This window comes from Loxodonta africana, chromosome 14, assembly GCF_030014295.1.
Source record: "Loxodonta africana isolate mLoxAfr1 chromosome 14, mLoxAfr1.hap2, whole genome shotgun sequence".
NCBI lineage: Eukaryota > Metazoa > Chordata > Mammalia > Proboscidea > Elephantidae > Loxodonta > Loxodonta africana.
Window position 1 is genome coordinate 79,380,082 of NC_087355.1, and position 14,562 is coordinate 79,394,643.

Below are 14,562 nucleotides of genomic sequence, written 5' to 3' on the forward strand. Positions count from 1 at the left end.
GAGGTACACATTTTACAAAGATGACAAACCTCACAGCATGTGCACACAGGGAATCCACACCTCAGTGAAACCCAAAATAAAGAACTGCTTAGAAAAATGTATAATAAGAACCACAAATTGGAGGAGGGCTCTTTGGGTCTTTTTTTAACACTAAGAAGACTTAATAAAAACATTAAGAGGAGCTCTGGTGGCTCAGTGGTTAAGTGCTCAGCTGTTAACCAAAAGGTCGGTGGTTCAAACCCACAACTACTCCATGGAGAAAAATATGGCAGTCTGCTTCCCTGAAGATTACACCTTTGGCAACCTTACGGGGGAAGTTCTACTCTGTTCCGTAGGGTTGGTATAAGTCGGAAATGACTCAATAGCAACGGTTTGTTTTTAAAAAAATTTTTTTAGCAACACCTGAAATGTGATGTGATGAGGCAGGAAGCGAAATTCATACTGATTACTTACTCATGGCTCGTGCACAGCATACCTTTTAGGTTATGATGGCTTTTTTCTGGTATTCAGGATCCTTTTGGGCCACACAGTCTGTGCTCAGTGAACGCAAATTAATGTAATAACAAAAAAGAAAAAAAAAAAATCCTTGCCACTGAGTCAATTCCGACTCATAGTGACCCTGTAAGACAAAGTAGAACTGCCACACAAGGTTTCCAAGGAGCGGCTGGTGGATTCAAGCTGTCAACCTTTTGGTTAGCAGCCACGCTCTTAACCACTGTGCCACCAGGGCTCCAAGTGTAACAACAGCAGAAGGAAAATCTCTCGAACAATGCACCTTTGTAAGGCTGTTCTACACAAGATGGGCTTCTGTTCAAAATCAAGTCCTAAACCCCTCGTAAAAGCCAGGTCCTGTGAAAGGCACTGAAGATAGAAACTAGGAAGCAGTGCCTGTCTGTCTTTGAGGTGGATGCTTACAGCGTGTCCACATCACTGTTCTGTTCTCCCGTGCGGGTAACTGAGAAAGGTACAGGTGCATCTTACCAGGGGAGTGACTCCTATTAAAGAGGTTACAAACCCTAGTCATTTTCTTAACCTCAGCATTTTCTCCGTCTGTAACTTGCCAGATGCCCTCCTGCTGGAACACCGAATTTGGCAATTTTAACCACATAGGGAGGGATATGGAGTGAACTGGAATCTAGGAATCGCTTGAAAAATTCCCCAAATGTTGACTTTGAGTCGGGGCCCACAGCCATGAATTCCACAGCCATCTGGCTCACTGAGTTCTTCCCTATGGGACCTTCCAGGCCTTCTGGATGGAGAGATGACTAAGGGGCTGTCCTAAATACCACCTACTCAAAGGCGCAGGCTTCCTCTACCAGTGCCCTAGTGACAGTCCCCAACAGCAACAGTAGTAACAGGTGAGGTTTTTTTTTTTTTTTTTTGAGGGAGCAGCAATGTGTCCATAATCCTAATAAAGAAAAATCAGACCTGAGTGATAGGGAACTGAGCCATGAAACAAAACAAGAGGCAGGAATAAATGAAATCCACAGATCTTTCTGCTTTAACCCAATGAAATCACATGAAAGTTACTTGACTATGGACTTGGGATCAAGGAATGCTGCCGTATCTACACCTCCAGAAAAATATCAGAAGCAGAATCTAAAGTCTCCTTCGATGTTAATTCTTATTAAAAGAATAACCCTCCTTTCCTTAGAACCCTTTTCATTGAACTAAACTTCTCCACACGACCATGTAATTCCTAAGTCTGTATGAACGCTCTAAAACATGTCAGTCATCTTTAACCTTAACCCATTTGCTAATCTATAATTCAAAAGCCTAAATTTTTTTAAAAATAAAAGATTTTTTTAAAAACAAAGTTTCAGATTCTGGTAACTTATGAAACAAAAAATTCTATAAATTTACCATTAAACTTTCTTTACATGTATTTATTAGGCTTTTAAATTCTGAATAACAAACACTTAGCTTGCTTTAAAGGAGCCCTGGTGGCACAGTGGTTAAGTGCTTGGCTGCTAACTAAAAGGCTGGCAGTTCCAACCCACTAGCTGCTCTGCAGGAGAAAGATGTGGCAGTCCGCTTCTGTAAAAATTTACAGCCTAACAACTGATGACTGCCCTGACAGGGAACATAACAGAGAACCCCTGAAAGAGCAGGAGAGCAGTGGTACGCAGACCTCAAATTCTCATAAAAAGACCAGACTTAATGGTCTGACTGAGTCCAGAAGGACCCCGGAGGTCATGGTTCCCAGACCTTCTGTTAGCCCAAGACTGGAACCGTTCCCAAAGCCAACCCTTCAGACAGGGACTGGACTGGACTATAAGACAGCAAATGATACTGGTAAGGAGTGAGCTTCTTGGATCAAGTAGACGCATGAGACTATGTGGGCAGCTCCTGTCTAGTGGGGAGATCAGAAGGCAGAGGGGGACCAGAAGCTGGCTGAATGGACACGGAAATACAGGGTAGAGAGAAGGGGTGTGCTGTCTCATTAGGGGGAGAGCAGTTAGGACTATATAGCAAGGTGCATATAAATTTTTGTATGAGAGACTGATTTGATTCGTAAACTCTCACTTAAAACACACACACACACACACACAAAACCACCAGCCAAAAAAAAAAAATTTACAGCCTAAGAAACCCTATGGGGCAGTTCTACTCTGTCCTATAGGATCGCTATGAGTCAATCCACTTGAGGGCAATGGGTTTGGTTTTTTTTTTTTTTTTTTTGAGGTTGCTTTGTAACAGACAAAAATGCTTCCAGAGGTGAATAAAACAGCTGAATTCTAGGCTTTGACTTCAGAAACATATTCCATTAAACTGAGCAGGAAAGAAGCAATGTTTCAGAAGTCTAGTACCAACTTACCAAAATTAGCCACTAATGGGTTTTATGGCTTAAGAAAGACATATTGTTATTTGGGAAATGATGGCCATTCAGCTTGCTCAGGGGCGCCCTCTAAATAATCAAAAGAGGATTTCCCTTTTTGAGAAAGCAGACCTTGGAAAATTATGAACACTAATAATGATTGTATAATTATTATTGGAGAATTATTAACACTAATAATAATTTTAAAAAACAACAGAAAAAATGAAATAGGTCCTAAATCCCTTGATAGCACAACAGAAATCAACATGTTTTCACAAAACATGGGAAACTCACTCAGGCAAAAAGAGAAACCTAAACTAAAACAACGAATTTAAAATACTTTGGGGGAAATTTCATCATGCCAGCCAAAGAACATAAACTATAGGAAGAAATCATGCTCTTATTTTTTACTTCAATTTCCTATTCTCTATAGCCAGAAAACCAAACCAAAACCATTGCCGTTGAGTCAGTTCCAACTCGGAGCAACCCTACAGGGCAGAGCAGAACTGCCTCATGGGGTTTGCGAGGCTGTAATCTTTATGGAAGCAGACTGCCACATTTTTCTTCTGTGGAGTGGCTGGTGAGTTCAAGCTGCCAATCTTTAGGTCAGCAGTCACGCGCTTAACCACTGTGCCACTAGAGCTCCTTTCTCTATTAGCAGTACAGACAAATCGCCTTACTGGCCACCAGAGCTCCTTTCTCTATTAGCAGTACAGACAAATCGCCTTACTTTCTTATTAAGAAACCTTATTAACATATAAAATGCATTATTAAAGAATAAAATCTCAAATCTTTTTAAACCACAAGCAATACACACTCACTGATTTAATGCGGTTACAAATATTTCTGTCATCTAATTTAAAACTAACCCACTAGTAGAAAAGCTTCAAACTTCTCATGGAAGGTATGAGTGGAGTGTGCCAAGAATTCCTTCCATTTTATCTTACTAAATATCTACTGAGTACTTTTGGGTACCAGATACTGTGAAGAAGAGAGAATTTGCTCTCAAATGATTTGCAAACTGTACTACCAGGGGCTAAGACAGCTCATCAATAGACTCAAACAAAAAGCTGGCATTTTTGGAATGATTTAGTACTTCCTAAATAAGATTTATGGGTATCATTACTAAAAATGAACTATTTTCAACCCTAACCATAGTTATGCAACACATAGTTCTTTTGGGAGGTTAGGCTATTCTAAAAGCTTGCTTAGGATAATCAAAATTCACACAGCATCTGCCAAAAGACAATGAAGACTCAATTTGACTTTGACAAGAAAATAAATGAGTCTTCCAAACATCCTGGGGTCCTATTTATAACTAAAATTTTTAAAGCTTTCTTTAGCCAAGCCAAGTTAGAACTGATGGTGAGTAGGCTACATGATTTCTTGGGTGCTTTTAAATTCTCAGGTCATTTTGTAGAATACTCTTCTTAAATAGAAGCACTGTGGCCAGAATCCTCTGATGAAGAGTCTCCTCTGCTATTTATTCCAAGTCATTAAAAATCATTACCTTCTAAACTCATTTTGCAATGAGATGATAAACAGGAGGAGAATGGAGTAGGCATGCTGTGAAAAATCAATTCTACTTGTAAGATACTCAGAACATGGTGCCAACGAAAACTCATCATTTCTTAATTTGGGGTGGAGTTAAAATAAATCAAATTATGTGCACTTCCTCACGTACACACTCCTTTGGAGGACGTGTAAATCCGTTCTTTAGCTAGCACGAGCAAAATACTCCAGTCTCTGCAAAACAAAAAGGGACTACAACATTTCTCTTCTCAAAGAAGCTTCCATGTACAGGAAGGAGATAACTTGTGTGACAAAACAAAGGTAGGAAGTGGTTAAGTGCACACGAGGGAGTATAAAATCTCTCAATTTTCTCCCTAGACAGAAACCCACCTCCTACCCCCTCCATTTGGATCTTTCTATCACTCTTACAGGCATCCTTGGGTGGTATAGATGGTTAATGTGCTCACCTGCTAACCAAAAGGTTGGCGGTTTGAGTTCACCCAGAGGCAACTCAGAAGAAAAGCCTGGTGATCTACTTTCAAAACATTAGCCACTGAAAACTCTATGAAGCACAGTTCTACTTTGACACACGTGAGCTTGCCATCAGTTGGAGTTAACCGGACAGCAACTGGCTTTTTGGTTTTATCGCTCACTGAAGGAGGAGACCACCTCTCCCAGGGTTTGTATGCCAGCAATAAGCACCTTCAAGAGCACAGCATACCTGTGGTTTAGTCTGTGGTCTAATGGGTTCTGACACCCAGAAGTTGTTCTAGATACTCTGAGGCCTCAGAACAGAGGTGCAGGCTCTGGCTGTGACTCTGGACGAGGTGGGAACTGACTTTCTTCCCGCAACGCAGATCTTCTGGCCACAGGTGCCCAGCGTTAAGGGGCCATATGCCTCTCACTTTATGAAAACCCAATGTGTACACAAACTGGATTTTAGGAAGCAGAGGAAGACAGGGTTAAATTCACTGAGTAATGAGGGCTCTTGAGGTTGCTTTAAAGGATTAGTGCGGCTGGTGTGCAGTTTCCCAGCCTTCAGGCAGCATGCTTTGTTTTTGTTTTGGACTTGTGAACCCCTTCCAAAAATTTTAGGACTTAGGAAAAAAAAATCAGTTTGACATAGTTATGAGATATCACAAGGAACTGATTATAACAAAATGATGTCTTTCATGTGGTTATTATTAAATACTGCATTTAAAAGTGACTTTAATCTATAATAATTTCATAATATAAACAGACACATTTTGACTTTTCCTCATTTAACGAGTGGTGCTCACTAGTCGAGCGTCCCTTAGGATGAAGTCGCTAGCTCCCAGCGTGACCTCCAAGGTCCACAGTGGGGTCTAAGCTCACCGGGAACCCTCATCTTGCGCTCCTCCCCTCGCCTTGCGCTGGACTGTTTGCAGCCCCAGTTTTCAGCTCTGAGTCTTTCTCAGGCTCCTCTTTGTCAAGAAAGACCTCTCCCTCATCCTACACTTCTTCTCTTGCATGCCACCTCCCAAATCACGGCTCACAGCACTGATACCACTTTCGGCACTATTACGAGTTAATGCGGCTGATTGTACAAGTTAACAAAGCTCCTTGATGAAAAATCATTTCATTCCGTATGCTTAATACCTACAACAGTACACCAAACCCAGTGCCATCCAATCAATGCCAGTTCATAGTGATGCCACAGGACAAAGTAGAACTGCCCCATAGGGTTTCTTAGGCTATAATCTTTACAGAACCGGACTGCCACATCTTTCTTCCATGGAGCCGCTGGTAGGTTCGAACCACTGATCTTTCCATTAGCAGCTAAGTGCTTAACCACTGCACCCCCAGAGCTCCTATGCTGGGCACATAGGAGGTATTAATTAAACAAACACATGAATAACATTTATAATTAAGGATCTATACTATACACATCTAACATCTACCATATATTATATACTCCATTTCAATGTCCAGGGACCATCTCACCTTAATTTTCCTAACTGTAGGACAAAACTCTTACAGGATTTTGCATCCAAAGATTTCTCTATTTCCCTGGCAGAATGAGACACGTCCCTTCTAGCTTCCCAGAAAGGTAAAGCTTGGCCTAAAGGGAATAATTACGGGGCACACGTCACAGCCTGTCCTTCTGACAGCCTGAGGATACCCTCCTGGAGTCTCATCTGCACAGCCAGGAAGGAAAACCCAGAGTCATGGAACAGAAGAGAGGAGCCAGGAAGGGCTTTTTATAGGGAGGGAAAGGGAACTTAAGCTCACAGGCTCTACATGGCCAACGTGGCAGGTCTGCACTTGTATCTTCCATCTTCTTCCTCCCACGACCACCCTGACAGGAAGCTAGCAACATGTCTGTTTTATTCCTGGGTTCAGGAAACCCAGAAGGTACCACAGGCAGCCTCACTTAAACTGTTAGCCCCGCCGGCAACACAGAGGTCACCTACTTCCTTCTGATCAAGCTGGAGAGAGGATTTGATTAAGTCTCGGAGTGCAGTCAGCTGTTTCTTTTCTTCGTCCTGGGTCTGTTTTATCTACGGAAGGAACAAATGCTTCTGTTACTTCTGTTACTTACCGTTTGTGATTTTATGAGCAGAGTTTAATTCACCCAAATGTACCACTCACCAAACAAGTCAATTATGTAACTGATTTCCTTACGACAGACCATGGAATGCGAGACGGATGGTATTTTCACCTCATGAAAGTACCAGTAAGTTCTGAAATCGATGAATAACGTAATATGCTTTCTTGATCAATAATACCTCTAGGCTAGACAATTACCCTGAAGTACTGTGTTAAACAAAGTTAAGAAATAACATTAGAGTCTTTGCTTCTGGTTTTTCAAAGGGTGGTAGTGGGAGCACTATGATGTGAATCGTAAGAGTGGCAAGGACTCCCACAGGCTAAGGCTTATGTGAAAGTTTACAAAGTACCACAAGAGGACAAAGGACTGGTGCTGCTTTTTAAATCACTCAGAGCTTAATCTTAACCTGGACTATGTTAAGTGTTAAAATCAGAAAAAAACCAACAAAACCAAAAACCTATAGGTATTAACATTATTATCAATAACTATACGAACCAAACCAAAGCCGCTGCCGTCGAGCTGATTCCGACCCATAGTGGCCCTATAGGACAGAGCAGAACTCCCCCACAGAGTTTCCAAGGAGCCCCTGGTGGATTTGAGCTGCGAGCCTTTTGGTTAGCAGCCATAGCACTTAACCACTATGCCGCCAAGGTTTCTAACTGTAAAACTTTATTGGAACATATGTAGTTGTGCTCACAGTACATATACTCTTCACATTATTCAGTGCCACGTGGTTTATCTGGAGCCCTGGTGGCACAGCGGTTAAGAGCTCCGCTGCTAACCAAAAGCCCGGCAGTTCAAATTCACCAGCTGCTCCTTGGAAACCCCATGGGGCAGTTCTCCTCTGTCCTACAGGGTTGCTCTGAGTTGGAACCGACTCGATGGCAATGGGTTTAGTTTACATTGTTTATGGGAAATAGGTTTACCATTTCTACATATATATTTTTTTTTTCCCAAAAAAGTTTACATTTGATTTTTTCTATTACAGAAGCGGAACCTGCACATTAGGGAAAAGAAAAAGAGAGACAGAAAGAGAAAATATAAAACAAGCAAAAAATCATAAACCTGCCTATACAGAGACAGGCACTTTTATCCTTCAAGGATCAAGCATTCTTTCTACAACTGCTTAGGGTGGCACTTACATGTGATGTTACTGAACCTGGGATGGAGAGCTATTAGAGCCAGGGTTCTGCATGTCCCTCCCTCCTCCCTCTGCCTCTCAAAGGGCCCTGTGGTATATTCGGCCATTGACTACTTCTCTGAGTTAAACTGAAGGCTTATGTGACCTAGGCTTATCTTGACACAACACTCAATCAAGACAATCTCGTCTTTGATACTCTTTTAATAATTTCCAATTCATTCATACTTAACTGTGAAAGTAGATTAAAATGTATGTATTTTATCGATAACTTACATTATATAAATCAGCAGCCAGTTTTTCAATGTACTGTTTCAATTTATCAGCCGTTTTCAAGCCATCTTGAAAGAAACTACAATGAAAAACAACGGGAAATTTATCAGCAGTATGAAAAAAGAACTGAACCACAATAACTCACAAAATCTGAAAATATCTTTCCTCTATACTTATGAATATACACAAAACACTGACAAAACTAATTTCACAATTTTATACAGATGTACCAACAGTAAAACCTGGGTACCATCTGACATTAGTTAGTTGATATTACCCCATGCACCTGTGAGTTTGTCATACTGTGGTGGCTTGTGTGTTACTGTGATGCTGGAAGCTATGCCACCAGTATTCAAATACCAGCAGGGTCACCCGTGCTGGACAGGTTTCAGCTGCTCTTCCAGACTAAAAAAGGACCTGGCAGTCTACTTCTGAAAAAAATTAGCCAGCGAAAACCTTGTATCAACGAGGGACCAGTCTGTGGAGAAGAACATCACGCTTGGTAAAGTAGAGGGTCAGCAAAAAAGAGGAAGACCCTCAATGAGATGGATTGACACAGTGGCTGCAACAATGGGCTCAAGCATAACAATTGTGAGGATGGCACAGGACTGGGCAGTGTTTTGTTCTATTGTACAAACGGTCGCTATGAGTTAGAACCTACTGGACAGCACGTAACAACAACAGTAGACATCACGTTGTTAACTGTCATCAAGTCGGCTTCAACTCACATTGACCTTTTGTAAAACAGAAGGAAACACTGCCTGGTCCTGGGCCATCCTCACAATTACTGGTATGCTTGAGCCCACCATTGTAGCTATTAAACTTACAGATATCACACACTGTAAATTACAGCTACAGTTCCAACACAGCAATTTCATGTGTACAGTCATCTATACATGGAACAATTACCCCTGGTTATGAGACATTTGAATTCAAAAGAGAAAGGCATGTGAATCAGTTGTCTACAGTGAAGCTGAAATGGACGCTGTAAGGAGAGATGTGACTGAACTAGAAATCAAAGCAGGAGGAAAGAGTTCATTCATTTCCCCAACGATCCCTGTGCTCCAACACCTTGAAACACAGGATTTAGCAACAGTGGTACCGGTGGAAGTGGAAAGCTTAATCCTGCCACATATATCAGAAGGTTGCATTACCTCATCCTGGATAATAAACAGAGCTAACACTGGAGAGTGCCGATGAGCATCTATCACACGCCGAGCACTCTGCTAAACACTTTACATGAGTTATTTAGTCCTCACAACAACCCCAATGAGTTAGGTACTTCTATCCAGGTCTGCCTGATAGTGAAGCCCTGCTGAGAACCACCAGGTGAAAATATGCTAATTTTAGAAAGTCTGTCAGCAACAGGGATTTGGAGAAAAGGGGACTTTTGAGCTAACCTTCATTTAACTGGAAAACTGCATTTAACGACTCATCTTCCAACAATCGGGTTTTCATCACTGCCTACTGGGATGAAAGTTAAACTTCTTGGCACAGTATTAAAAAACCTTTGTGTTCTGGCTCCTTAATACCTTTCGAGTTATCTCCTACCATTTCCTCGTAAAAACTGAGTTCCAACCACGTTACATAATTAGTTGCCTGTTCTTTCTTGCTACTCCCCCAGGCTTCGTATATGCTGTTCCCTCCGCCTGCTAAATTCACTCATTCTGTCGAGGCTCAGTTCAGTTGCTCCCTCCCTGAGCAGCTCTCCCAAGTCTTGCCAGTCAGGGAGTGGGCGTCTGTGGGCACTTGCTTGTGCCCAGGTCTACATGCCAGCCCTAGGGCAGCTAGCAATGCCCATCACAGAGCACACTGTTTGCAAGTGTTACCTCGAACCAGCATCTTCTACATCTGGGAGAAGACACACAGGCTGCCAAGGAGAAATATGGCCGCAAAGTTAATCGCGGCAAAACCAATTTTGGTCCCTGATGCTGCACTTTAAATCATTTCTGGAGAAAGGTTTTGAAGGTAGAGTGCATGAATGTAAGAGGAACATTGTCAGGACTTCTCACAACAGAAAAAACAAGGGCTTTGGGGTCAGATGGCTATGGCCAGAATCTGTGCTCTAGGATTTAGTAGCTGAGGCCCTGGCAGGTCACTTAACTTCTCTCAGCCTCAGTATGTGCATATGTGAAACAAGGTTAATGGTCTAGATAACGCATATACAATCACCAAGCAAAGTGCTGGGCAGTCAGTGTGCTCAATAATGTTAGTTTTCTCCCCTGGAGCTGCAATGGTTATCACATTAGAAGTTCTTTCCTTCCCAGAAGGATACAGATTCTTTGCAGGTATTTTGATTTACTGTGACTTTCAACATAAAGGGGATGTAATTACCACATCTTAAAAAAAGTTTAAGTATAATAGAAAGTGAGTTTAAGTGAGAATATTCTAGATCTGTACTTTCCAATATGGTAGCAACTAGAAGCCCTGGTGGCAAAGTGGTTAAGAGCTTGGCTGCTAATCCTAAATTCAGCAGTTCAAATCCACAAGCTGCTCCGTGAAAACTCTATGGGGCAGTTCTACTTTGTCCTATAGGGTCGCTATGAATCAGAACCCCTAGATGGCAATGAGTGGGTGGGAGTTGCATGTGGCTATTTAAATTAACAAAACAAAGCTTAGTTTCTATAGTTGCACTAGTCACATTTCAAATGCTCCGTAGCCACATGTGGCTCAACCAATAACCACACCTGTTGCCCTTGAGTTGATTCTGACTCATACGGACCCCATAGGACAGAGAACTGTCCCGTAAGGTTTCCAAGGAGCATCGGGTGGATTTGAACTGCCAACCTTTTGGTTAACAGCCATAGCTCTTAACCACCTAGTGGCCACCTTATCAGACAGCAAAGAATCTGAACACTTCCATTATTGCTCTAGATAAAGATTTAGCAAACTGGAACTTGAACAGTATATGCAAGAAATATAAAAACACAGTACAAATTTTAGGGGGAACAGGAACTGTTTTAGTTTGAGGTGGCACTGATAAAAGTGAAAACTTTTTTTTATCAGAGGTAGATGCAAGCTAGTAGGGGGGCAAATTCCTACCAATTCCACAAAAGGAAAAAAGACCCAAAGAATTCTATTTTCCCACCGCTAAATTCTTCAGAAACATTACAAATGTTGATTAGAAAAAAATCACTGTAATGAAGGATCATTTTTAATCTACAGTGATTCCATTTTTGTAAATAAGACAAACTACACACATAAATCCAGTCATCTTCTGAGTGAAGAGATATAGTTCTTTTTTCCCTTGACATCATTTTCTAAATTTTTTTCTAAAACAGATCATGTATTACTTAGGCAAAACACAGTTAAAGAAAAGAATCTTAGGCAAAACACAGTTAAAGAAAAGAATCAATGTTCAGTCTGGGAATACAAGGCTGAGCTGAGTCCCTCTTGGAAAGTCACTTTGGGCCAATCTCTCCCTTTGGTGAGACGCAGGAGGAGGATGGGCTGTGGGGAGACAAGTGACCCTGACCTTTACCAGTGATGTACTAGTAACTCCACTGACAGCACTGGCCAACATCTAGCCAACTGCATTGTTCGTCTGGTGACGCCTCCCTTTGGACTTGAGTCATTGAGGCTTCAGCTTCAGCTATGAAGTAGGCAGGACACAAGGCCCACAACCACATGAACTGCTTCATTTCACTGAAGGCAGTGGGTTTCTCTGTTCCCCCTGTCCATCCTTTCTCTATTCTAGCCTACTGGTTCAGTGAAAATGCATGGGCTCAGGACTCAAAGCATATTATATTTTGGCTTTAAATCTTCCTATACATGTAACTGGAAACCCCGGTAGCAAGGTGGTTAAGAGCTATGGCTGCTAACCAAAAGGTTGGCTGTTTAAATCCACCAGGTGCTCCTTGGAAACCACATGGGGCAGTTCTACTCTGTCCTATAGGGTCGCTATGAGTCAGAATCGACTTGATGGCAACGGGTTTGGTTTGGTTTTTTGGTATACACGTAATCTTGGGCAGGTTATTGACCCAGTGTGAATATTAGCATGCTCATCTCCAAATGTGGACAACATTATCTAGCTTCATAGAGCATCAGATGAGCTACTAGAGATTAAAGTGTTTTGTTAACTGGAAAGGGGAGAATAAATGTCAGTTATGATCACCTATTACTGAACTTGAACACATAAGCCTTTCAAACACAAAGAAAAATTTCCTCTATGACATTCCACTTGTCCCTTGGCCATCTTCTCTGTAAACTACTGAAATATAATGAGATCTTCAGAAAATGGACAATGGTGATAACAGTAATAAAGATAATGGCGCTAGCATGCGATTGAGCAACACTCTGTGCTGGTCACTCACTATTATGCACAATTCATGGGACTCCTTTTAAAAAGTTTCATTATAATCCAATAAAATAGTTAATTATTACTACTAAGCCTGTAGACAAGAAAACTGAGGCCCAAAGTAGCTTCTCTAGGGTCACTCAGCTAACGAGTGGTAGAGCTGAGACCTGGGTGTAAATTTTCCTATCTCTGGAGCACAGGTAATTAAAAAAGTCAGGCTGATCTCGGTCCAAATTTTGGTCCTATCATTTAATAACCACCAAAAAAAAAAAAAAAAAAAAAAACCAAACGCAGTGCCGTCGAGTTGATTCCGACTCATAGCGACCCGACAGGACAGAGCAGAACTGCCCCACAGAGTTTCCAAGGAGCGCCTGGTGGATTTGAACTGCCAACCCCCCTTGGTTAGCAGCCGTAGCACTTAACCACTACGCCACCAGGGTTTCCTTAATAACCACATAATTTTTTAATTCCTGAGCCTCAGTGTCCTTATACAGTAAATGGAGATAATAATATAGTGTATTTTATGCAAATAACATGCATGTTATATGGTTTTTGGCCAATGGCACAACTCCCCCTGCGCTATTTTCCTTAAGCGTGCTATGCCACGTGTTTTTATTGGTGCATGCGTTATTTACATGGTCGCGTTATTTGCCATGAATACGGTATATGCCTTAGAGCGTTCGTGTGAGCACTGGTGATAATGTACTTAAAATGTCAGGCACAGAGAAGTAGTTTAATACCCAGTCTAACAAAACAGGCTTCGCCACTTCTCTGACCTTAGCAACAGCAGGACTGGCTTCAGTTTCTAAATAAGCAACTTGAAAGAAATATTACCACATTTTAATGATATAGGATGCTAGAAAAATCTAAGTTGCCAACTGATGGGTAGAAGAATCTTCACATTTGCACAGATGGGCTGTAACACACCCACAGCTGCAAGGTGCAAGCTCTTGAGTCTCTAACACGATCATCTATCCGTGCTGAAGTGCGCTATCAGGCAGGACACATCCTCCTTTGAATGAACCAGAATCCTCCCTGTTCTGAGAGGGTTGCTATGTAGAAGCAGATCTTTATGCAGCAGTCTTTCACTTCTTTCTTAAAATCATCCTGTCCAAACAGTGATGGAGAAGGAAAACACTGTGGCTCACGCCGCTTTTAATTTAAAACAAAGACGAGAGGATCTCCCTCATTTCGTTTATCACATATTCTACCTGGCATGGCTTAGAAAGAGCTGTTATTTGGTCAAAGGTTGAAAGGCTCAGAGTAAAATAATATTTTCAAAAGAAGGAAGGATATCCTAGAGTATCGTGAAGATTATTTTCTAAACTACAAATCAAGTAAAAAAAAGTGACCCATCAACAAATCAACCCTGACTGAAAGTCTGCTTTCTAAGCTTTGGGCTTTGACTTGAATTGGGTATTGATTTCCAGCAACATGGTCACACTTTCTCTCAGATATACTTCACGTATATCCTATGGTGGGTGTGTAAGAAGCCTGAGTCCCCAGAAGTTAGTGTAGGTACAAATTAACTGCTACTATATTTTGAGAATTCAGATCAAAGAGACAGTACAGAGTAGTACAGTAGACTCATACATGGAGCCTCTTAAAAATATAAATGTCCAGGCCCAAAAACCGGGCCTACCAAATCAAAATTTCTGGCATACTATCAAAGAGCATGAACCCTGGAGTTCAAAGAGATCAGGGTTCAACACTTCGTTCCAACACCCTCTAGCTATAAGTTCCATGACAGCATGGATCTTTATCTGGCCTTTGGTGTTTTTTTTTTTTAACTGAGATAAAATTCCAGTAACAAAAACTCACCATTTTAAAGTACACAATTCAGTGGTTTTTAGTATAATCAGTGTTGTCCAACCATCACCACTATCTAATTCCAGAACATTCCATCACCCTCAAAAGAAACACCGTTCATTAGCAGTCACTCCAAATTCTTT

At 41.5% G+C, this 14,562-nt stretch overlaps 1 protein-coding gene across 8 annotated transcripts in view; it reads right to left on the bottom strand.

Annotated features, from left to right (window-relative positions):
- Positions 1–14,562, bottom strand: part of ASAP1 (ArfGAP with SH3 domain, ankyrin repeat and PH domain 1) — a 360,432-nt gene that overhangs the window by 80,424 nt on the left and 265,446 nt on the right. For all 8 annotated transcript variants that reach the window (XM_064268087.1, XM_064268086.1, XM_064268091.1 and 5 more), the window contains 2 exons: positions 8,317–8,392; positions 6,766–6,852 (listed from right to left, as the gene is read on the bottom strand). In XM_064268087.1, coding sequence (XP_064124157.1) covers positions 6,766–6,852; positions 8,317–8,392 — 163 coding nt within the window. The remainder of the gene's footprint in view (positions 1–6,765; positions 6,853–8,316; positions 8,393–14,562) is intronic.